This window comes from Ornithorhynchus anatinus, chromosome 5 (genome assembly GCF_004115215.2).
Source record: "Ornithorhynchus anatinus isolate Pmale09 chromosome 5, mOrnAna1.pri.v4, whole genome shotgun sequence".
Taxonomy (NCBI): domain Eukaryota; kingdom Metazoa; phylum Chordata; class Mammalia; order Monotremata; family Ornithorhynchidae; genus Ornithorhynchus; species Ornithorhynchus anatinus.
In genome coordinates, this window is record NC_041732.1 from 66,140,791 (window position 1) to 66,165,512 (window position 24,722).

Consider the following 24,722-nt stretch of genomic DNA (forward strand, 5'->3'; position numbering starts at 1 on the left):
GTTATATCCCGGCTAGACTACTGTGTCAGCCTTCTCTCTGACCTCCCTTCCTCCTCTCTCGCCCCGCTCCGGTCTATTCTTCACTCCGCTGCCCGGCTCATCTTCCTGCAGAAACGATCTGGGCACGTCACTCCCCTTCTTAAACAACTCCAGTGGTTGCCTATCGACCTCCGCTCCAAACAAAAACTCCTCACTCTAGGCTTCGAGGCTCTCCATCACCTTGCCCCTTCCTACCTCTCCTCCCTTCTCTCTTTCTACCGCCCACCCCGCATGCTCCGCTCCTCTGCCGCCCACCTCCTCACCGTCCCTCGGTCTCGCCTATCCCGCCGTCGACCCCCGGGTCACGTCCTCCCGCGGTCCTGGAACGCCCTCCCTCCTCACCTCCGCCAAACTGATTCTCTTTCCCTCTTCAAAACCCTACTTAAAAATCACCTCCTCCAGGAGGCGTTCCCAGACTGAGCTCCTCTTCCCCCTCTACTCCCTCTGCCATCCCCCCTTTACCTCTCCGCAGCTAAAGCCTCACTTTCCCCTTTTCCCTCTGCTCCTCCACCTCTCCCTTCCCATCCCCACAGCACTGTACTCGTCCGCTCAACTGTATATATTTTCGTTACCCTATTTATTTTGTTAATGAATTGTACATCGCCTTGATTCTATTTAGTTGCCATTGTTTTTACGAGATGTTCTTCCCCTTGACGCTGTTTATTGCCATTGTTCTCGTCTGTCCGTCTCCCCCGATTAGACTGTAAGCCCGTCAAACGGCAGGGACTGTATCTGTTGCCGACTTGTTCATCCCAAGCGCTTAGTACAGTGCTCTGCACATAGTAAGCGCTCAATAAATACTATTGAATGAATGAATGAATGCACTGTTGCCTCCAAAGACCTGGTCGGTTTCTACTACAATTCACAGGTGTCAAGTCTTGTTACTCTTTGAGTTCCCACAAAGTCCTTAGAATATCACCCCACCTGACTGCAGATTTCCAGCTCTCTCCAGATTGTGACTCTACAGGATTAAGAATTTCCATCTCTTTCATGACTATCACCCCAGGCCTAGTCCAAAACTATCTATTCTCTAGACTTTCGGTCTTCATCACGTTCACTCGATCACCTCCCTCCAATCACCCTATCCCAGTCCTTCTTACCCTTCGTCATCCCCTGCACCACCTCCCACAAATAGCTCGCTCCCGTTCAACCCCTTCCCACCTCTCATGCCATCCAATCCTGCTCCTCTACCCAACGGCCCCAACCATATACAGCCCGTGAAATCCCTGCTCCATCGTAAGCAAACTCCCCTTCTTCTTCAACCTATCCCTGACTCCTTCACTGTTCCTCTCCCCAGACACTGACTCCTCACCCCTCTCTACTAAGGGGGCCTCATCTTCCCCCACTTCCCACGACTCACTGGGAAAGTGGGAGAAGTTAGCTTGTTTCTTGCCCCAGTGCTGTTTCGCCCCCATTCCACACCCCCCCGCCATTTCCTTTCTTTTTCTCCTTTGATGCCTAAATTAGCCATCTCTCTACCATCCACTCCAATTACTGGTTGCCATAATCTACCACCCTCCAGGCTCCTCCTCCAACCTTCTGAACCATTTTCATGCTTTTCTCATATTCCTTCTCTCCTACTCCATCCCTACGGTGATCCTCAGAGATTTCAACCCCCCATGGATGTTCCTGATGACCCCTGGAGTGGTCCACTTCTTCCCACTCCTTGTTTCTGCCGACCTCCATCCCATCTCATCCACTCACCCACTTGGACATACTCTTGATCTCATCATCTCTAGTCATTGTACAGTCTCTAACTACACCAACCCAAAAATCCTACTCTCTGTCCACAACTTCCTCACCTACCTTCCCTCCCCACAAAACTATCCTATCTCATATAGAGAACTTCTGCTTTCTTGGGGCCTTCGATTTATCCCAAGCCATCTTGCCCCATTTTGTTTCCCTACACAACCTCTTCTCTCTTGACATGCAAATCTATACCCTCAACACTGCCCTTTCCATTGAACTCAACTCCCTTGCACTCCTACCCTTTGTCAATCTCACATTACAAATCCCCAGAAGTAGATCACCTCCACAGTGCCCTTATTCTGTTTATGTTCTCGCTTATGGTGAACTGCTGGCAGAAATCCAGACATTGGGCTGACCTCCTCCATCTCAACCTCCTCCTCACCTGACATAATTCTGCCCAGAAACACTACTTCTCCCTCATTGACTTTCATGCCCACTGTCCACATCAATCATTTCTGATGTTCAACTCCCTCCTTAAATCTCCCAGTACCTCTGCCTCCCTATCTCTTGTCCCCAATAACTTTGTCAACTACTTCATCGTCGAAATCGAAACCATCCTGCGTGAACTCCTCCAAATCTTCCCCTTAACCTCCCTAAACCTGGGCTCCTCCAACCCCCATACCTATTCTCTCCTCTTCCATACAAGAGGAGAGTTCCTGACTCCTTCAAATTTTCCCCCTCCATCTGTGCCTCAGATCCCACCCCTTCACAGCTTGATTGTGCCCACTCTTCTTCCTTCTCTCACTACTATCTACAACCAATCTCTCCGATGGCTCCTTACCCTCCCCTTTCAAACATTCCACCTATTTTCTGTCCTAAAAAAACCCTCCCTCAGCGCCACATCTCCCTCCTACTATTCCTGTCCAAACTTCTTGAATGAGTTGTCTACATTCGCTGCCTCCACTTCTCCTCCTCCAACTCCCTTCTTGATGTCCCCAGCGATCTGGATTCCACTTTCTTCAGTCCACTGAAACTGCTTCCAAAGTCACCAATGACTTCCTCTTTGCCAAATCCAATGGACTCTACTCCATCCTAATTTTCCTTGACCACTCAATTGCCTTTGACACCATAGACCACCCCCTTCTGAAAACCTAAACCTTGGTTTCAGTGACAATGTACTTTTCTGGTTCTCCCCTTTCATCTCTGGCTGCTCTTTTTCAGTTTCTTCTGCCAGCTCCTCCTCTTCCTCCCACCCTCTACCCATGGGTCCTCTTCTAGTCTTCATCTGCACACATTCCCTGGGGGAGATCACAGACTCCGATGGCTTTGACTACCAACTCTACACTGATTATTCCCAAAGCTATATCTACAGATTTGAACTCTTCCCCTCTCTGAAATCTTGCATTTCCTCCTGTCCTCAGGACATTTCTCCTTGATGTCCTGCCATCACTTGAAACTCAGCATGCCCAAAGCAGAACACCTCATCCTCCCTCCCAAACTTCCTCCTCCCCCGACTTTCCTATTACTGTTAACAAAACCACTATCTTACCTGTCTCATCAAAACTGCAACTTCAGCATTATCACTGCCACCTTTCTCTCCTTCAATCCATATATTCACTTAGCCACTAAATCTTGTCTATTCTACCTTCACAACATATCTAGAATTCACTCCTTCCTCTTCATGCAAACTGTTACCACATTCATTCAATAGTATTTATTGAGCACTTACTATGTGTAGAGCACTCTACTAAACTCTTGGAATGTACAATTCAACAAATGATAGAGACAATCCCTGCCCCATGATGGGCTCACAGTCTAAACGGAGGAGACAGACAGCAAAGCCAAACAGAACAAAACAAGACAACATCATCGAGATATATAGAATCAAGGAGATATATATTTCATTAACAAAATAAATAGGGTAATAAATAATATATACAAATAAGCACAGTGCTGAGGGGAGGGGAAGGGGGAAGAGCAGAGAGTGGGAGGGAGGAGGGGTGGGGGAGGAGAGGGAAAGGGGGGGCAGGCCATACTAATCTTCTCTGAATCGTTCCAATTTTAGTATATGTGCTGCCAAAGCAACATTGGTTCAAACACTTCTCATAGCCCATCTTGAGTATCGTATCAGCCTCCTCTCTGACCTCCATGACTCTAGCCTCACCCTTCCAGGCCATTCTTCACTCTGATGCTTGGATCATTTTTCAAAAAAAACCTTCTGCACACATCTCCCCATGCCTTGAGGACCTCCAGTAGTGACTCATCCATATCCACATCAAGAATAAATTCTTCACCATTGGATTCAAGACAGTCAGTCAGCAGTCTCCCTCTTACTTATCCTTTTCCCTCTCCCACTACAACCCAGCTCACACATTTCACTCCTTTAATACCAACCTATTTACGGTCCCTCACTCTCACCTCATCTATAGTCAATTCCTCGTTCACACTCCCCCTCCTGCCTGGAAACTCCTTCTACTATGTAACCCACAGACCGGCACCCTCCCCATCTCCAAAGCCCTCTGAAATCATATCTCCTCCAGGAAGTCTTCCCTGACTAAACCTTCAACCACCCCCACCCTATTTCCCCTCTCTACTTTCTCACCCATGCGCTTAGTCTCATCCCGTAAGTACTTGGGTACTCACCCCACCCCCATAGCACTTGTGTACACATCCTTAGACACAGTTGTTTCCCTTATCTGTAATTTCATTTTAATGTCTATCTCCCCTGCTAGACTCTAAGGTCCTTGAGGATAAGGATCATATCAATCAATCACTCACATTTATTGTGCACTAATTCTGTTCAGAGAACTGCATTACATGCTTAGGAGAATAAAATATAACAGCTTTGGTAGACATGTTTCCTGACCACAAGATGCTTACAGTCTAGAGATGCAGTCTACTGATTGCACTACTACTTTCCCAAGTGCTTAAAAATAGTGCTTAGCATTTAGAAGAAATACTTAATACAGTTTAATGCTCTGAACACAGTAAGCACTCAGTAAATGCCATTGATTGATTGATTGATTGAGGATGGTCTGTAGCGAGGGCCCCTCAAGAAATTCCAGTGACCGAATGAATGAATCCACCCCGAGCCCATTGCTATCCTACCTACGGATTGTGGTGAGGATAGATCACGGCTGCCAACCATCCGTCAATTCACTGATAATCCACAAAAATAAACTATAAACCCTTAAAAATATCTAGATGTCTGTAAATGGGGGGAGTTGTCACGCCATGATAAGCACAGGGAGAATCCTGGGGGCAACCTTCACTACCATTTGCCTCCACAGGTGCTACCATGTCAGAGTTGCCAACTTTTGCAAATGATTTCTGCAAACAGCTGCGCTGAGTCTGGCTGGCTGCTCCCACGTGGACAGATACATGGAGACCCGCCCCCCCCCCCACCCAGTATCACACACACCCTTTCCCTTCAAATGTTTGTTCATCACTTTTGTCCTTCCAATAGAAAGGTTTGAAAGGCAATAATTTTTACTTATGCTGTTGGCAAAAATCAGTCCCAGTAGTTGGCAGCCCTAGGACAGACCCTAATTTATTGATGAAGAAACAGATTTTCAGAACGTCCCTTACACTGCCTAAACCATATATTGAAGCAGCATTACGGGGAATTCTAAGAGAAAATTTTGAAAAGTAGAAATGGAGGGGTGAGTCTGGAGAGAGCCAGCTGAAGACACAGGGAGGTGAGGTCCATAGCCTTGAGCACATGGAGTTATGGGCAGAGAGAGGAGTTGCTGGAAGTGGTGGGTGGGGCTGGAACCCTCAGGTCAAGTCATCTCTCCTCCTGGACCAGTTACCCTGAGGGGAGGGGGGATGGAGGGGCAGTACCTCCCCTCTACTCCCCAGAACTGTGCGGGAGGAGAGTGTTTTTGAAGACCTTTCTCTGAGTTAAAGAGCCCCTGGCTGAGCCTGGCTTGACAAGCAGATTAGTCTGAAATCTGGCTTGAGCACCCCAAGAACAACCCGGGCCCTGGGAGCTGGGAAATTTCAGCTAGATCACCTTCCTCCTGGGTTCCCACTCCCTCTACTGAGCTTATCTCAATGTTGTCCTCTTTGAAGGTCTTAGTTCCCCCTATTTCAGGGGTGAGATCAGCCCAGGGTCTCAGCTGAGGAAACCAGAAGACTCCCCGCTCCGGGTTATCATTGCCATCTCTGAGCCGGTGGGGAGGCGGGGGAGAGGAGGTGTGTCGGGGGGAGACCCCAGGGTCCCAACTCTGCCCACACGGAAACCCCCCCCAGCCCTCTCCTGGACAGGGTGGTGACAGAGGTCCAGGAACTTCCCTTTATCTTATGTTCCCACGCCACAATTAGCTCTAGCCTCATCTCAGGCAGTTTAGTCAAACCAATTGGAAGAGTCATTTTTGAGCATAAATTCCCTTCCTCTCCCAACCCTGGAACTCCTGAGAAACCCGGTAACCCCTCAATGAGGAAAGGGGAAGCCTAGGCCTGAGCCATTGTCGAGGCCTGTGGCTTCCCTGGTATAGAAGCAGCGTGGCGCAGTGGAAAGAGCACGGGCTTTGGAGTCAGGGCTCATGAGTTCGAATCCCAGCTCTGCCACTTGTCAGCTGTGTGACTGTGGGCAAGTCACTTAACTTCTCTGTGCCTCAGTTCCCTCATCTGTAAAATGGGGATTAAGATTGTGAGCCCCATGTGGGACAACCTGATTCCCCTCTGTTTACCCCAGCGCTTAGAACAGTGCTCTGCACATAGTAAGCGCTTAACAAATACCAACATTATTATTACCTCCAGGCTAAGGTGGGGTCCTTCAGGGTCAGCCAGATCCAGACCTGGAGACAGTTGCCCTCTATATGACCATCAGCTTAAGGGCCTGCCAGGCTACGAACACACTTCAACAGTCAGGAGCAACTACATAGTCAGTCAATTGGATTTACTGAGCACTTACTGTGTGCAGAGCACTGTACTAAGCACATGGGAGAGTACAATACAGCAACATAGGCACATTCCCTGCCCACAGTGAGCTTACGGTCTAGAGGGGGAGACAGACATTAATATAAATAAATTACAGATATGTACATAAACAACTAACATGCATGTACTGACACACATGTACATAAACAACTGACTTTATGCGAATGGAGTTGTCTTTCATATTCAGAGATACCACTGACAGTAAAGTTGGTTGCCCCTTGTTGTACCGTTGTAGTTGATATTTGCAGCACCTGATGCTGTTTACCCTTTTTTTAAAAAAAAAAAAACGGTGGTATTTGTTAAGCGCTTACTATGTGCCAAACCCTGATCTAAGCACTGGGGCAAGCTAATCAAGTTGGCCAGTGTCCATATCCCACTTGGGGCTCAGAGTCTTAATCCTCATTTTACAGATGGAAGAACTGAGGCACAGACAAGTTAAATGACTTGTTCAAACTCACACAGAAGACAAGTGGGGGAGCTGGGATTAGAACGCAGGTCCTTCTGACTCCCAGGACCGTGTTTTATCTACTAGGTCACTCTGCTTCTCTTTTGCCTCCTTGACTCCATTTCCATAAGAAGTCAGTCAATTGTATTTATTGCACACTTACTCTACGCAGAGCACTGTACTAAGCGCTTGGGAGAGTACAATATAGACTGTAGACTCTAGACTGTAAGCCCATTGTGGGCAGGGATTGTCTCTATTGCTGTATTGTACTTTCCAAGCGCTTAGTACCGCGCGCTGCACACAGTAAGCGTTCAATAAATACAACTGAATGAATACAATGTAACAACAGACACATTCCCTGTCCACAGTGAAGATCCTATTCTTCTAAGAGTGCTGCTCCCTTCCTGATAGTAGTGCGCCGGGGCAGGTCTGCCCTCAGCAATTGGCTCCGAGTTTTCATTCATTCAGAACTATTTATTGAGCACTTACTATGTGCAGAGCAGTCTGGGATGCAGCACTTTCTGGGTGCACCCCTGCACACACTCACCCTGGCACACGCAGGAGTGAACCCAGTAGCCGGAGCACCCAAAAGGGCTGGGCTACAAGCTGTTGGTTCTCCGCCAGGGGGCAGCCTACTTCTTACCGGCAGATTACAGGACTGGCTACCAGGGCCACTTGAATGAACCCCATGTTGGGCCCAAAAAGAAAGCCCAAAAAGCCACCAACCTCATTTCTCCCTGGCGCCCCTCCCACCCTCGGGCCTTCCTTCCCCTTCTCACCAAGTCTCGTGGGGGCCCCGCTTCCACCTAGCCCTCCTCCGACACGCTGGGGCGGAGTGGGGCCCGAACTCGGTTTGGAAGAGCGCGGTCGAAGAGGCCGCTGTGGTTTGTGCTGACTTAGCAGCCAGTCACCTCCCCTGCCCCCAGCCCGGGGGGCCATGACGAAGGCTTTCCTGGAGCCCGTCGGTTCTCCACGCCCTCTCTCACCCAACCGCCTGTGACCGGTGGTCAGAAGGCTCCAGGGCCTTTCTGAATCAGCCGCCCCAAAGGGCGGGCGTCCGGGGCCCCTAACCACCTCCGCTGTGGCCCCAGCTGCAGCCCCTTGCAGCAGTGAAACCTTGCGGTGTTCCCGCCCAATCGCTCTAGGGCAGAGCTGCGGAACCGGACATAGCCAGTTTATGTCCACCTGGGGCTTCTCGTGAGGCCCCGGGGACAGGGAAGCGGGTGGCATCCAAAGGGTCTGCAGAATGGGTCAGTAAGTGACCTAGACGAATCCCAGAGCCCTGGGAACAAGTGACCAGTTCAGAAGAGCAGCATGGCCTAGTGATAGAGCATGGGCCCAAGAGTCAAAAGGACCTGGGTTCTAATCCCAGCTCCACCATTTATCTCCTGCGTGATCACGGGCCAGTCACTTCACTTCTCTTTGCTTCAGTTCCCTCATCTGTAAAATGATGAATAAGATTGTGAGCCCCAAGTGAGACAGGGACCCTTTCCAACCCAATTTGCCTGTATCCACCCCAGTCTTAGTAAAGTGCCCAACACATAGTAAGACTTTAACAAATACCACAATTATTATTATTATTGGAACCAATGAGATCACAGACCAAGATTGGGAAGGTCAAAATGAGGGCAGAAGGTGGGAAGTTGTGTGAAGTCAAAAGACTCCAGTGCAGTATGACCAAGTATGAGAAGCGGTGGCAGGGGAAGCCATGAGGCCTGGGTTTGAGCTCAGCCTCCGTTCCTGGTTCGCAGGGTGATTTACCCTGCCCGGGCTTCAATTTCCCCTTCTGTAAATGGTGAGAATGATCTCTACCCCTCCTTCTCTCACCCCTCTTGGCTGGGAAGAAGCAGAGCTCCTTCATCCATGATCTCAAATGGGACCCAGCCTTGCTTCTGACAACCGCAGGGCCCAGTGATGGGGCTGGGGGCCTCTGACAACTCCCCCCAACTCTCATGATATGAGCAGTGTGATTTCTGTTTGACAGAAAAGGGCAGGAAGTTGGGGGAGAAGGGAGCATGGCCAAGAACTGACAAAAGCCCCTGGCTCCTGGCTCACTGCGATGTGTTGGGCACTCTAGTAAGCCCTAGGGTAAATACAAGCTAATCAGATTGGACACAGTCCCTGTCCCACAGAGTCTTAATCCCCATTTTACAGATGAGGTGAATGAGGCACAGAGAATTTAAGTGACTTGCCCAAGGCCACACAGCAGGTGAGTGGCAGATCTGGGATTAGAACCCAGGTCCTCCTAACTTCCAGGCTCGTGCTCTCTCCACTGGGCCACACTGCTTCTCTGGCCATGCTGCTTCCACCACAGGATTTTACTCCAGCTGACAAACTATTCTGGAGATAACAAAAACCCCTAGAGCCCCAAACCTGATCTCCTTCCTCCTTCCTCTCTGCTCACACCCAAGTGCAGGCCCTAGGTGGTTTCTTCAGCAACAGCAGCCAGCACATATTTATTGATTTTTCAGGGGGCAAAGCAGGATTCTAAGTTAACAGACATGAGCTTTGCCCTCAAACAGCTTACACTTGGCCTTAGGAAGTTGCCTCATAACTTTCCCAGGGGCATTAATAACAATAATTAGTCACTTAAATTTTCTGCACCTCCATTACCTCATCTGTAAAATGGAAATTAAATCCCACTCCCTCCTACTTAGACTGTGAGCCCCACGTGTCAATCCTGATGATCTTGAATGTACTCCTGTGATTAGTGCGGTGCTTGGCACATAGTAAGAGCTTAACAAGTACCATAAAAAAACCCTTTCAATTTCCTTGATACTGTCATACCCAACACCTTGCTTTGTTGTTCCTTTAACCTCCCAATGTGTTTTGGCGGGGGAAGAGATTTTTGGCCCATTTTACAGATGGGGAAGGTTACCCTATTTATTTTGTTAATGAGATGTACATCACCTTGATTCTATTTATTTGCTATTGTTTTAATGAGATGTTCGTCCCCTTGATTCTATTTATTGCTATTGTTCTTGTCTGTCTGTCTGCCCCGATTAGACTGTAAGCCCATCAATGGGCAGGGACTGTCTCTCTCTGTTACCAATTTGTACATTCCAAGCGCTTAGTACAGTGCTCTGCACATAGTAAGCGCTCAATAAATACTATTGAATGAATGAATGAGACACAGGTCAGTGGTTTGTTCTAGGCCCAGTACTAGAAGTTACGTCCGCTGACTCCCATTGCCACGAGGGAAAGGAGTCGGTGCCCCAAGCTCTTTCCACAAGACCATACTGCCTCTCATCTCTCTTCACCACCCTTCAGTTCCCCAAATTTAGGAGGCCAAGAGAGACAACCAGACGTCCACCCCATCCCCCACCTCACATTACCAAAAACAATCATTAGAAACAGCGTGGGAGTTGGGAGTCAGAGGTTGTGGGTTCTAATCCCGGCTCCGCCACTTGTCAGCTGTGGGACTTTGGGCAAGTTGCTTCACTTCTCTGGGCCTCAGTTACCTCGTCTGGAAAATGGGGATCAAGACTGTGAGCCCCACGTGGGACAACCTGATTAACTGGGCTAACCCCCTGCACTTAGAACAGTGCTTGGCACATAGCACATAGTAAGCGCTTAACAAATACCATCATCATTATTATTATTATTATTATTCTCTCCTCCACCCAAGTCGGCTCTGAGGTTGGATTTCCCCACCTCCCCCATTTTAAGGCAACAAAATCCCCTTGATTCTCCCCGAGGGGGCGGTCAGAACACTGGGAGGAGCTGTTCTATGAAAGCTAAATCGGGCACGCCCATGCCTTGGCAGCAGGCTCGCTGTATTGGGGAGATGGCATCAAACCCTCGGACTTTCCCAGTGCCAAGGGGCCCACCGGCAGGCAGTTTGGAGATGTCATCTCGTGGCACCATACGGATTTTAAGTCCCCGGGGGTTTCGGGCCAAATAGACAGCAACCACTGCTCAGGCTTGGAGCCCGAGGGCCTTGGGGTACGATATTGGGTTTTTTAATCTCGAGCTTGTGGTTTTGCAGCTTGTCAGGACGTAGGGAAATGTGGGGGCCACATGAGCCAGGCACCTGCCTGCCCAGTGGGCAGGGGAACAGGCCACGTGACTGAAATCAGCAGGTGGGCCTCACCCTGGAAGGTGCTAACATCCTGGGGGCCAGAAGTAAACAGCCCTCAGTTGGCACACGGACACCAAACAGCAGAAAGAGAGGTGCTTGGAAAAGCGCCAACTTGGCAACTAGTCCTGGCTCTATCCCAGACTTGGTGCAATCCCGGCATTTCCCCGACTTCTCCCTTGGTTGCTTCAGGCTCCACATCCACCAAATGGGTCTACACGGGAAACCTCGCTTCGTCCAAACTTCAGGGGAAGTTGGTTCATCTGAAAGTTGGTGACACTGAAACACACTCAGGTTAGTTTAGGAGCCCACCGACAAGCACATTATAAAAGAAAAAATAATAATTATGGTATTTAAGTGCTTACTAATGTGCCAAGCATTGTTCTAAGTGCTGAGGGAGATATAAATTAATCAGGTTGGACACAGTCCTTGTCCTACATGGGGCTCACGGTCTTCATCTCCATTTGACAGATGAGGTAACTGAGGCACAGACAAGTGAAGGGACTTGCCCAAGCTCACGTAGCAGACAAGTGGGGGAGCCGGGATTAGAACCCACGTCCTCTGACACCCAAGTCCATGCTCTTGCCACTATTCATTCATTCACTCATTCATTCAATCGTATTAATTGAGCACTTACTGGGTGCAGAGCACTGTACTAACCACTTGGAAAGTACAATTCGGCAACAGATAGAGACAATCCCCACCCAACCGGCTCACAGTTTAGAAGAGGGGAGACGGACAACAAAACAAAACAAAGCAAGTGGACAGGCATCAATAAATGCTTAATAAATACCATTATTATTATAATTATATAGCACTAGATCATGCTATACTAGACTAGACTATAGCATATAGCATATAGCATATTAATAGCACTAATCCGTGTTGCTTCCCAGAAAAGAAACCAGAGCCGTCTGAATTCCTTTGCCGCCAAGGGGGTTGTTGTTAGGACGAAGGTGCTGATGCTTGGAGCTGTCTGGGAAATACTGGAACCAGATCCCAAACCTTCCCAATGCTGCCACTGTTCAAAGAAGCAAAGACAAAGGTGAAACAGGCAGAACAGTGCAAGGATAAGGCCAGAGACACCGCCACCCAGCAGAACTCAGGCTGTTCAGCTGAAGCACTTAGTTCAATGTTCCGCACTAAGAAAGTGCAAGGGGTATGTCATTGCTCTAACAGGATCCAATCAGCCCGGCCTAATGGAAAGGTCACAGGCCTGGAAGTCGGAGGACCTTCGCTTGTCTGTTGTGTAACTTTGGGCAAGTCACTTCTCCAGGCTTCAGTTTCCTCATCTGTAAAGTGGGGATTAAATACCTGTTTTCCCTCCCCCATAATAATAATAGTGATATTTGTTAAGTGCTTACTATGTGTCAAGCATTGTTCTAAACACTGAGATAGGTATAAATTAGGCAGGTGGGGCAGGGTCCCTGTCCCACATGGGGCTCAATCTAGACTGTAAATTCTTGGGCAGGGAACATAACTACCAACTCTATTGTATTGTCCTTTCATTCATTCATTCATTCAATATATTTATTGAGGACTTCATGTGTGCAAAGCACTGCAGTAAGCACTTGGGTGAGTACAATACAACAGAAACAGTCCCTGCCCACAATGAGCTCACAGTCTAGAGGGAGCTCACAGCCCAACCATTTAATACACAGTAAGCGCTCAATAAATATCACTGATGATGACCATGATGATGGTGAGGAGGAGGAGGAGGAGGGGGAGAACAGGTATTGATTGTGCACTCAGGGTGAGACAGAGACTGTGATCTACCTGATTATCTCGTACTTACTCCAGTGTTTAATATAGTGCTTGGCGAATAGCTATCTTTATTATTATTCCTCTGCTCAGTCATTCTCCTTGGTTTTTCAAGGAACAGCATCGAATACCACAAATGAATCCTGCAGTAAAACCCCCTGGTGCACTGCGCCTTATGCAGCAACCTCGCCCACCTACTCTCTTGTTGCATTCTGTACCCCGGCAGGAACCCGAGTGCAGAAACGAGAGTGCGTGGCACCGCAAAAGCCACCAGCCCTCCATTCCTTCACCCAGATTCTCCATCCAGAAGCCTGAGGGCCAAGGCTCGCCTGCTCTTTTTGAAAGGCGACTCCATCATCATCACTATCATCATGGACAGGTCCATAAATCATATATCATCAATTATTTATTTATATTAATGTCTGTCTCCCCCTCTAGACTGTAAGCTCCTTGTGGACAGGGAACATGTCTACCAACTCCACTGTATCATACTCTCCCCAGCTCTTAGTATAGTGCTCTTACAGAGTGAGCGCTCAGTAATACCACTGATTTATTATTGATTGATTGATCATATATGTAACGCCCTAATGCAAGTCAAAGCTTGGGTCCCAGGAACTTCTTTGTCATGGGAAATCAAGGCAAGGCCAGAGGGAAAGTCAAAACTGCTCCTCAGAGCTGAGGCCGTGTCCATACTAACAAGTGATCTGTATAATGCAGACTCCCCACATCCCCTATGCCATCAGTCATGCAGATAATTTGAAACTGATCTCACCAGCTAATTGAGGCTGGGTATTTTGGAGGCTTGAATGAACCAGATCGTTCATCCATGTAGGCACAGCCTGAGTAAACAACCCGAGTCTGGGTCTCAGCAGAACAAAGGAGAAATTTGAAAAGCACCCACTTTACCAGATCCAGAGTGCTGAATCAGAATCCTTCAGGCCCTGAAGTGGATGTGTGGGTCTGAATAAACCAGATTGGCTGTTGACGTGGATCAACTGAATCCCTAAAAGCCAAATCTCTGCTTCCCTTTGAAGTAGTAATAGAAGCAATCGCATTTATTAAGTGTTTCCTGTATGCAGACCACTATACTAAGTGCTGGAAGAGAAGACTCAGGTAGAAATTAGACACAGTCTCCATCCCTCGGTGGGCTCACAACCATTGTAGGGGAGCAGCACAGTCAATGATTCAATTCCAGGCTCCCTCACCCTGTACCAACAGCTTTTTTTAATGGCATTCATTAAGTGCTTACTATGTGCCAGGCACTGTACTAGGTGCTGGAGTAGATACAAGTTAATCCGGATGGACACAATCCGTGTCCCACATGCAGCTCACGGTCTTAATCCCCATGTTAAAGTCTTAATCCCCATGTTACAGATGAGGTAACTGAGGCACAGAGAAGTGAAATGATTTGTCCAAGGTCACAGAGCAGACACATGGAGGAGTAGGGAGTAGGGCCCAGGTCTCTCTGACTTCCAGGCTCATGCTCTATCCACTAGGCCTCAGTTGGTTGAAAGTTTGGTCTTCCCCTGCTTACCAACAGAATCGTGCAACCAAGAGGCCAGCCTTGTAAACAAGTCATAGAATTAGTGTGTGGGCCTCCTGAATTCAGTCCACCCAACCACAGAGCCCTTCTATTTACCCCAGCTCATCATTACAGGAAGGGATGATGTCATTCTGAAAAGTGGAGTTTCGGGGGCCCTTGGCTTTGGCTATCCAAAATGGGAACTTGCTTTTTGATGAAGTCAGTCCCCGCTATTTGTCAGCAGAGCTGGTGAGAAAGACTTGACTCCAATTATGCGGGAGTCCTCCCAGAAGAAAACTGCTGACAGGGAGTGCCCCCTGGCCTGATGGCTTGGGCACACCGTGCCCAATTCCAGACCTGGAGGGAATCCATGGGCATTTCCACCCTCTTCTGTGCACATCTAAGCCCTCCTCCAGTTTGGTCCTAGATGTACACTTTCCTAGTTCTAATTCCCAGAAAAATTCAATTTGTCAAATAAATGAGGCCTGGATTGGTTGGATTCCTTCAGTCTTCAGGTGCAAGCTAACTGGGAGAGTCAGGTTGGGAGGCTGCAGGATGGACTAAATGACTCGGGGATCTCCAGGGCCTCTTGCCCTCCTCTGCTTGATCAGTTACCTGAGGACAGTTGGGGGATTTGGGGTACACGTAAGGAAGTAAACTTTTCAAGGGAAATCTTAGACCTCTGGGAGCCTGCTAGCACCCTACTCTTCCCTGCAAAAAAGATCCCCGCCTCTCCCTGCGGGGCTAGGGAACCGACCCTGGAATAAGTCAAAGTAGAGTTTGGGATGAAACAAGGGGAGGAATGCTTCTCGGGGGCAGGTGCACAGGGTACCCCCCCATGGCATCTTTTTTTTAATGGTATTTGCTGAGCGCTTACTGTGTGTCAAGCACTGTTCTAAGACCTGGACTATAAACAAGCTATTCAGGCTAGACACGGTGCATGCCCCACCGAGGGCTCACAGTCTTCTTGATCCCCATTTTACAGATGAGGAAACCGAGTCCCAGAGAAGTGAAGCGACTTGCTCAAGGTCACAGAGCAGACAAGTGGCAGAGCCAAGATAAGAACCCAGGCCCTTCTGCCGCTCAGGCCCATGCTCTATCCACTAGGTCATGCTGCTTCTCATAACTTGTAATCCAGACCTTTTGGGTTCAGCACTCCTGACCCCCTCTCTCTGCTCATCTGTGGACTACCTGGGCTTCCCTTTGCAAACTAAGGTGTTACCCTCAGCCAGACCCTCTGGTTCAGCAAGAATGGAGAGCAGTAAATCCCTCAAGAGCAGAAATCTTGTCTATCCACTGTACACTCTCCTGGTGACTGTGAGTCCATGTTGGATTCTGTCCAACCTGATTAACTTGTATCTACCCATGCACCTAGTACATTGCTTAATACATAGTAAATGCTTAACAAATACTATCATCATCCCAAGTGCTTAGTACAGTGCTCTGCACACGGTAAGCGCTCAAAAAATGCCACTGATTGATTCCCTCCTCCTCCATCATTAATCAGCCCAAAAGCCGTGACTTGGAAGATCCTAGCATCTTAGATAAGATTTAACCAGCTACTTTGGACTTCTTTTGAGCTGGAGGAGACATCTAGCTAGGGGACCGAGGACCCAGGTACTTTTTAGTTCTAACACAGCCATGAAATGCTCTCCCTTCAGCTCAAAGTCTTTCTTGTAAATCTTCCCCATTGGATGGCTTTCTCAGGAAGTGATTAAAACATGGATTTTCCTCTATTTCAACCAAAATGCCAGCTTCCAGACAGCTTCCTTATGGCCGTGCCTATTTCAAGTTGCAGTTGGAATAGGTCGTTCGGTTTTAATCTTTCTCCCTACTCCCCCATTTTTATTTACATCCTTGCCGTGACTCAGTTTTCCCAGCACATGTGCCTTTTCTCATCACTGGGAAAATACCAGTCACCTTTCCTAGTTCCTCACCTGGATACCAAGGAAACAGAGATGATGCCTAATTGGGATGCCCCAACACCTCACCAGGTCTACTCCGCCTGGGTCTCAGTTCGTCTATCAAGCAAATCAGCCAAAAGTTCAGGGTTTGGACAACTCTGCAAATTGCCACTTGACCGCTGTCTCATCTATGGTGAATACAAAGTTTGAGCTTCATGGAAAGGGAAGAGCAAAAGGAACAAGCCAAAAACTTGAGGAAAAGGGTTGACCCAGACCCACTGCTATGCTACTCCGGGGGAAGTTACATCCTCTCTGAGCCTCTTTCCCTGTGAATCTCCTGATCTCAAAAAGGTTTTGTGAAAGAAGGTGAAGGGTACTATGCCGTTGGTACTTCAGAAGAAGGATGAGCTATGAATCCAAGGAAGGGGTATTATTATTATCTCTTTAAAAGGAAAATGCAGTCATTTCCTTCTGGATAGGGAGAAAAACAAGAATGAGACTCTAGGCAACCAGCAAGGAAATTCAGCCTCTCCTAGAAAGGAGAACCCCAAGGAGGGCAGGGATTGTGTCCAATCTGATTATCTGGTGTCTGGACCAGTGTCTAGCTAAAAGTAGGTGCTGAACATTCCATTATTTTTAGAGGGAGGAGAGCAGTTAGGGAGGGAGAACAGATGGCAGGAGGAATGTTTATTCTCTCCACAATTTATGGCCCAATTGGACCTGGTCTAGCCCAATAACCATAACAAAAGCAAGGGACTGCAGGGCTAGAGACCACTCAATCAGTGGTATTTATTGAGCACTTACTGTGTGCAGAGCACTGTACTAGGTGCTTGGAAAAGTACAACATAAACGTTAGTAGAAATGTTCCCTACCCACAAAGAACTCAGAGTCTAGAGGGGGTGGCAGACACTAATACAGATAAATGCATTACAGATATGTATGTACATAAATGCTGTGAGGTTAAGCGTGGATTGAATGGAGGGTGCAAATCCAAGCCTTACCAAATTCAACGAATGACTCTGTGGTTTAACCCTCTGTGGCTTTTTATCATTTTTTAAGAAAAAACTGGGAGGTTGAATCACAACAAAACCAAGACGCCTGTTTGCTAGAGATGAGTAGGAAGTCCACCAGGACAATGGGTTACAGTAAACACATGGCTTCTCCCAGCACTGACTGCTCTAGAACTGAGTAAACTAATCCAACAAGCAATCTGCATCTCCATCCCCTACCATGTCCCCAGGATTAAGAGAGCATTTAAAATTAGAGATTGAAATTACAATCCATCTTCAGGTGACAAATCCACTTCGGGTTTGGGTTGACTAAAGGGCTACAGATACAGGAGCAGAGGCAAATTATTTATTGGGTCCATTCACCCAAACTTGCCTCAGACTTTTAGTAGGACTAACCTCTGAAAAATATCTTAAAAGGAAAACCTGTTGAGAAACTGAAAGTGAATAATCCTTCGTGAGATCCAGCAATTGGAACCCAGTTAGAAAGCATTCAAAACAGGAATTAATCAGTCAATCAAAAGTATATATTGAGGGCTTACTGTGTGCAGAACACTGTACTAAACCCTTGAGAAAATACAATACAACACAGTTAGTAGACCCATTCCCTGCCCACATGAGCTTACAACCTAGATGGTCTCTTCAGTCGATCAGTGGTATTTATTGAATGCTTTGCTGTGTGTGGATATTATTATTATTATTGGGATGGTACAATGCAATAGAGTTGGTAGACATGACCCTTGCCTTTAAGTAGTTTACAAATACTATCTCACTGTTAGTGAGGGAGACAGGTCATGAAGATAAATTACAGATAGGGAAAGCGGTAGAGTATAAGAATATCTACAGAAGTGCTTCGGGGCTAGGGATGGAGTATCAAAGTGTTTAAGGGGTAAACAATCAATAATTACTATTGATTGATTACCCCTTAAATCCACATTTTCCTCTCCATCCAAACTGCTACCACCTTAATCCAAGCACTTAAGCTATCCTGCCTTGATTACTGTAGCAGCCTCCTTGCTGCCCAGATCATTTTCCTGAAAAAACGTTCAGGCCATGTTTCCCCATTGCTCAAAAACTCCAGAGGTTGCCCATCCACCGCCGCACCAAACAAAAACTACTTACCATCAGCTTTAAAGCACTCAGTCACCTTGCCCCCTCCTACTCACCTCGCTGCGCTCCTAGGACAACCCAGCCTGAACATTTCCCTCCTCTAATGCCAACCTATTCACTACACCTCGATCTCGTCTGTCTCACCAGTGACCTCTCACCCACGTCCTGCCTCTGGTCTAGAACACCCTCCCTCTTCATATCCAACAGACAATTACTCTCCCCACCTTTCAAGGCCTTACTGAAAGGCTTATCCACCTTTCCTATTCCCCCACTCCCTTCTGTGTCACCCTGACTGGCTCCTTTTATTCATTCCCCCTCCAACCCCGTGGCACTTTTGTACATATTTGTAATTTATTTATTTATATTGATGACCATCTTCCTTTCTAGCCTGTAAGCTTGTTTTGGGCAGGGAAGGGGTCTATTATATTTATAATAGTATACTCTCCTAAGAACTTAGTACAGTGCTCTGAGCAAAGTAAGCATTCAATCGATTGATTGAGGGTGAACTATGGGCAGAACATTATACTAAGCACTTGGTTGAATACAGTAGAGGTAGAGAAAGGTGATCCTTGCTCCGCAAAGAGCTTACAATCCCCCTGGGCTTCCCTGAGTGTACCTCAAGGCTCTGCAGCAGATATAATCGCCCCAGCCTTGACCCCACAGTATCTTCAAATTACATATAAATTATTTTTATATTAATTTCTGTCTTCCCCACTAGACTGTGAGCTTGCTGTGGGCAACGAATGTAGCCTGCTAACTCTATTGCTTTGTAGTCCCAAGCACTTAGTACACTGCTCTGCACATAGCAAACACTCAATAAATACCATTAATGATGATGATGATGATGATTCAAATTGATTTTAATGTTTATAAATGAGGATAGGAGAATTATACATTTCTACCTGTTCTACCTGTTCGCTGTGGTCCATTGCACTCCCATCCGGTTGCCATAAGTGTAATTTTATCATGCTTTGGGTTTCTAAAGCACACAGTGTTAATATCCATTTAATACTACTTCTCCCTGCCTCGGCTCAGGTAGGTCTTATAAACCATTAGCAAATTATGAGTACTGAGTGAGGGGAGAGCCTAGTATAGTGCTCAGTAAGAGATGCCAAGGAATCCCACCCTCCTCAAAACCAGGAAACGTGACTGCTAATTCTGTGTATTCTTCCGAGCGTTTAGTGCCATGCTCTGCATATAATAAATGCTTAATACCTTTGACTGATTGATTCAGTAGTTCCCATTCCCTTCTCCAGTAAGCAGAAGTTCCAAACATTAGCTTTAAGACACTCAATCAGCTCTTTCCCTCCTACTTATCCCCTTTCTTGTCCCACTATACCTCAGTTTTTCGGATCACTGCCAGTCGTTCCACCCCAGTCCCCTCCACCGCCACGCAGCCTCCATGACTGTGCTGCCACAAAGCACCCCGACCTTGGCTTTAAGCAGAAACAATGGGAGATCGGAGACCATCATACCCATTCCCTAATCCGATAGACACCTTGTATGCTGCAGCGTGGTGGCCAAGGGGATCATTAAGATGGGGCAGGTCCTGGGCATCATAGGTCTCACTTTAAATTTTAAATACGGCTGAGAGGGAGCAGGGCGATGAGGGGAGTAGCAAGCAGGATGGGCCTGGGGAATGGAAAGCAGACTTTGAAGAGCTAAAGGATCAGAAAGACCAGATTTGGGCCCTTTTCAGTCCACTTGGAAGCTTAGTCCTTCTCAGCCTTGCGAAGAAGCTAGTGTTCCAGTTTTGTCAGAGGCATGGGATGGGCAAAGCTGAGAGTCCAGTCCCAAACTCGGTCGGGGTGAAAACAACGGCTTGGGGAGCCAGGGGATCTGGCACAGTGCCCTCACCAACTCTAGACTCACAGCAGCTGGTAATATCAGCCAGCAGGTTGGCACAAACCTGCCCCTTCCCTGCTTATTAGTCGCCCCACCCCCAGCCTCCTGCCCTCTGTTCCATCTCTCTGCTTGAACAAGCCCCCGGATGAGGTCACTCAGAAATGCCAGCTTGGGCCGACCTGGTCACTGGGGATCTCAGATCCAATTAAGAGGGAGGATAGGGATGGGGTAGGTGGAGAGGGAACCTCCAGGTCGAGGCTGTTATATTGGTCTGTCGAACTCTTCAAAACATATAGTACAGAGCTCTGCACACAGTAAGTGCTCAATAAATAAGATTGCCTGATTGACTAGCTCCTTCAAACGGCGCCCTGAGGCTTTCGATGACCACGAAGAAAGCAACTCTGGGAAACACCCAGCAGTAGCAACTGTAATCACGGGCATCCACACAAAACCAAGGTCTTAGTACTATGCATTGCACTCAGTGGAAACTTAATAGATGCCATTGGCCACCACCAAAATCAACCCCTCTAAGAGCCAACCCTTCATTTCCAAGCCTTAGGGCTCTCCATACATAGAAGCGTGTCCAGACCCACGCCACCACCCTGTCGGCCACTTATGCCAGAATCTCCTTTCTTACTTTCATGCGCGCCCACGCAAGTGCTCCCACTCAGCCTGTGTTCCCACATGGGCCCCCACGTGCCCTGGGCCATGCTCCACCCCCCAACTCACCCACACTTCCAGTGGGCCCTTTCCCGGTTCCTTTGTCCGCCCTCCCCTCAGTGCAGGTATGGGAAAGAGGCGATGCTCCTCCAGGACTGGCTTCCAAATCATCCCTCCCTCTTGCCTCCAATCCTGGGGGCTCTGTACAGTTTAGACTGCCCATTGATTCATTATAATAATAATGGTATTTATTAAGCGCTTACTATGTGCCAGGCACTGTATTAAACGCTGGGGTGGATACAAGCAAATCGGGGTGGTTACAGTCCCTTGTCCCTCGTGGGGCTCGCAGTCCCAATCCTCATTTTACAGATGAGGTAACTGAGGCACAGAGAAGTGAAGTGACTTGCCCAAGGTCACGTAGCAGACAAGTGGCAGAGCTGAGGTGACTCTCTAGCCTGCACTCTGCAGGGAAAGAGATCCAAAGACTGAATAACCATGATTTATCTATTTATTTATATTAACATCTATCTACCCCAGCAGCATGGTTTAGTGGAAAGAGCACGGGCTGGGGAGTCAGAGGACGTGGGTTCTAATCCAGGCTCCGCCACTTGTCTGCTGGGTGGCCTTGGGCAAGCTACTTCACTCCTCTGTGCCTCAGTTACCTCATTGTAAAATGGGAATTAAGACTGTGAGCCCCACGTGGGACACCCTGATTACCTTGAATCTACCCCAGCACTTGGAACAGTGCTTGACACATAGTAAGCATTTAACAAATACCATTATTATTTTTATTCCCCTCTAGACTGTAAACTCATCGTGATCAAGGAGCATGTAGAACAACTGTTCTATCTATTGTAATAATAATAATAATTATGGTACGTGTTAAGTGCTTACTATGTGTCAGGCACTGTACTAAGCACTGGGGTAGACCCAAGATCATCATGTTGGACACAGTCCATGTCCCACGTGGGGCTCACAGTCTTAATCCCCATTTTACAAATGAGGTAACTGAGGCCAAGAGAAGTGAAGTGACTTGCCCAAGGTCACACAGCAGACAAATGGCAGAGCCGGGTTTAAAACCCATGATTGTCTCTATCTGTTGCCACCTTGTACTTTCCAAGAGCTTAGTACAGTGCTCTGCACACAGTAAGCGCTCAATAAATAGCATTGAATGAATGAACGAATGACGGAATGAAATTCTGACTCTCAAGCCGGGAACCCCATCCTCTATGTACTCTCCCAGGTGTTTAGCACAGTGTTCTGCACGCAGTAAGCGCTAGATATATACCAGGGTTGGATTGACCGAGGTATCCCAAGGCAGCGCTCCTCCTCCGACCCCATCTGCGGCTCTCCGATGCCCGGTTCCCACGGCTCAGGCCTCCTGCAGGTCTCCCGGACCCTGGGGTCCACGGCTCCCCGGCTTCCCCGTCTCCCCCGCCGCCCCGGGGGGGGGGCTCTTTCCCTCGCCCCAGCTCCGAGGCCGGTCCGGGAACCTTACCTGCGGGACAGCGACCACCGCACCCAGGATCAGCAGCCCCAGGGAGAGCCAGTGGGCAGCCATCGGGGCGCAGCGTGGATGGGCAGGGGTGCGGCCTCGATGGGCAGGGGCGCAGCGTGGATGGGCAGGGGCGCAGCGTGGATGGGCAGGGGCGCGGCCGGGATGGACAGGGGTGCAGCGGGGATGGGCAGGGCGCGGCGTGGACGGGCAGGGGCACGGCCTGGATGGGCAGAGTGGGCGGCAGCCCCGCGGCCCTCCCGCTGACGGCCACCGGAGAGGCCCCGGGGTCCCCGCTGCGGCCGATGGATGCGGTGGGGCCAATGCGTCCTGCAGCCGCTCCTCGTCCGCCGGGCTTCGCCCTCGCCCGGTTGAGTCGGGGTTTCGCCGTGGCACAGGACCGGCTCCCTCGGGCCTTCGCTCTGGCCCAAGTCCGGTTCTCTCGGGGCTTCGCCCTGGCCCAGGTCCGGTTCCCTCGGGGTTTCACCCTGGCCCGGTCCTGCTCCCTCTGGGCTTCGCCCTGGCCCAGGTCCGGTTCCCTTCGGATTTCACCCTGGCCCAGATCCGGTTCCCTTGGGATTTCACCCTGGCCCAGGTCCGGTTCCCTCTGGACTTCGCCCTGGCACAGGTCCGGTTCCCTCGAGGCTTCACCCTGGCACAAGTCCGGTTCCCTTGGGCTTCACCCTGGCCCGGTCCGGTTCTCTTGGGCTTCACCCTGGCCCGGTCCGGTTCCCTCGGACTTTACCCTGACCCGGCTCGGTTCCCTTGGGCTTCACCCTGGCACAGGACCGGTTCCCTCGAGGCTTCGCCCTGGCACGGGTCCGGTTCCCTGTGGGCTTCGCCCTGGCCCAGGACCGGTTCCCTCAGGGCATCGCCCTGGCCCAGGTCCGGTTCCCTTGGGCTTCACCCTGGCCCAGGTCCGGTTCCCTCGAGGCTTCTCCACTAGGAGGGAGAAGCCATGCGCCCGGCGCCAGGCGCGCTGCCCGGGTGGCAGAGCCGTCGGTCTGCTTCTCTGCGCTCGTCCCCTGCCAGTCAGAGCAGAAGCGCCCTCCCCTTCCCCCGGCCCCGGGCCCTGCCCCGGCCCCGGCCCCGACCCCGGCCTCTCCCGCCGAGAACCGCCCCTCCCCCGGGCTAACCTCGGCGCTCCCAGCCCAGATCGGACATTTCACCGAAAGGAGGGTTTCCAGGAACGCGCCCCAAGGGTGCTCAGAAAATCAAAGGTGCGGGCCGCACACGTGAAGAGGTGACTCAGTCCAAGACCGGCTTGGTGGCGGGAGGGGAGGGATGGAGCCTCTTTCGCTCTGATTAAGACAGAGGACCGGCCCCAAGCCGGCAGCGGAGGGGCCCGGGTCAGGGAGAGGCCACGGGCTACAATTATAATAGTGGTGGGATTCGTTAAGCGCTCACTGGGTGCCGAGCACTGTTCAAAGCGCTGGGGGAGATACAGGGTCATCAGTCTTCAACTCCATTTTACAGATGAGGTCACCGAGGCACAGAGAAGTGAAGCGACTTGCCCAAGATCACACAGCTGACAAGTGGCGGAGGCGGAATTAGAACCCAAGACCTCTGACTCCCAAGCCCGGGCTCTTTCCACTGAGCCACGCTGCAAGAAGGAACCGGCCCCTTCGCCTGGCCGCTTGGAGGCCGAGATGGGCGGAGGTGGGATGGGAGACTGAATCCGAGGGTCCCGACACCCTCTCGATCGATTGATAATGATAATGATGATGGCGTTCGTCGAGCGCTTAGTATGTGCCGAGCACTGTTCTAAGCAATCAATCAGGTCAAATGGTACCTCTCCCCCCGAACCACCCGCTTCCCGCCTCTTGGGGCGAGGTGGTTGCAAAACCTCTTAGATGGTTGGGCCCGGCTGAGGAAGCTGGGTATATAATAATCATAATGGCATTTGTTAAGCGCTTACTATGTGCCAAGCACTGTTCCGAAAGTTGGGCACTGTTCTAAGTGCTGGAATAATGATGGGATTTGTTAAACACTTACTATGTGCAAAACATTTAAGTGCTGGGGAGGATACAAGGTGATCAGGTTGTCCCACGTGGAGATCACAGTCTTAATCCCCATTTTACAGAACAGGTAACTGAGGCCCAGAGAAGTTGAGTGCCTTGCCCAAAGACACAGCTGACAAGTGGCAGAGCTGGGATTAGAACCCATGACCTCTGACTCCCAAGCCCGTGCTCTCTCCACTGAGCCACCACAGGAAGGTGGCAC

The 24,722-nt window shown here is 49.4% G+C and overlaps 1 protein-coding gene across 2 annotated transcripts in view; it reads right to left on the reverse strand.

Annotated features, from left to right (window-relative positions):
* Nucleotides 1–22,606, reverse strand: part of TNFRSF8 (TNF receptor superfamily member 8) — a 75,905-nt gene extending 53,299 nt beyond the window's left edge. For both annotated transcript variants that reach the window (XM_029064647.2, XM_029064646.2), the window contains exon 1: nucleotides 22,503–22,606. In XM_029064647.2, the coding sequence (XP_028920480.1) occupies nucleotides 22,503–22,565 (63 nt within the window). In that variant the 5' untranslated portion in view covers nucleotides 22,566–22,606. The remainder of the gene's footprint in view (nucleotides 1–22,502) is intronic.
* Nucleotides 22,607–24,722: the final 2,116 nt, after the last annotated feature.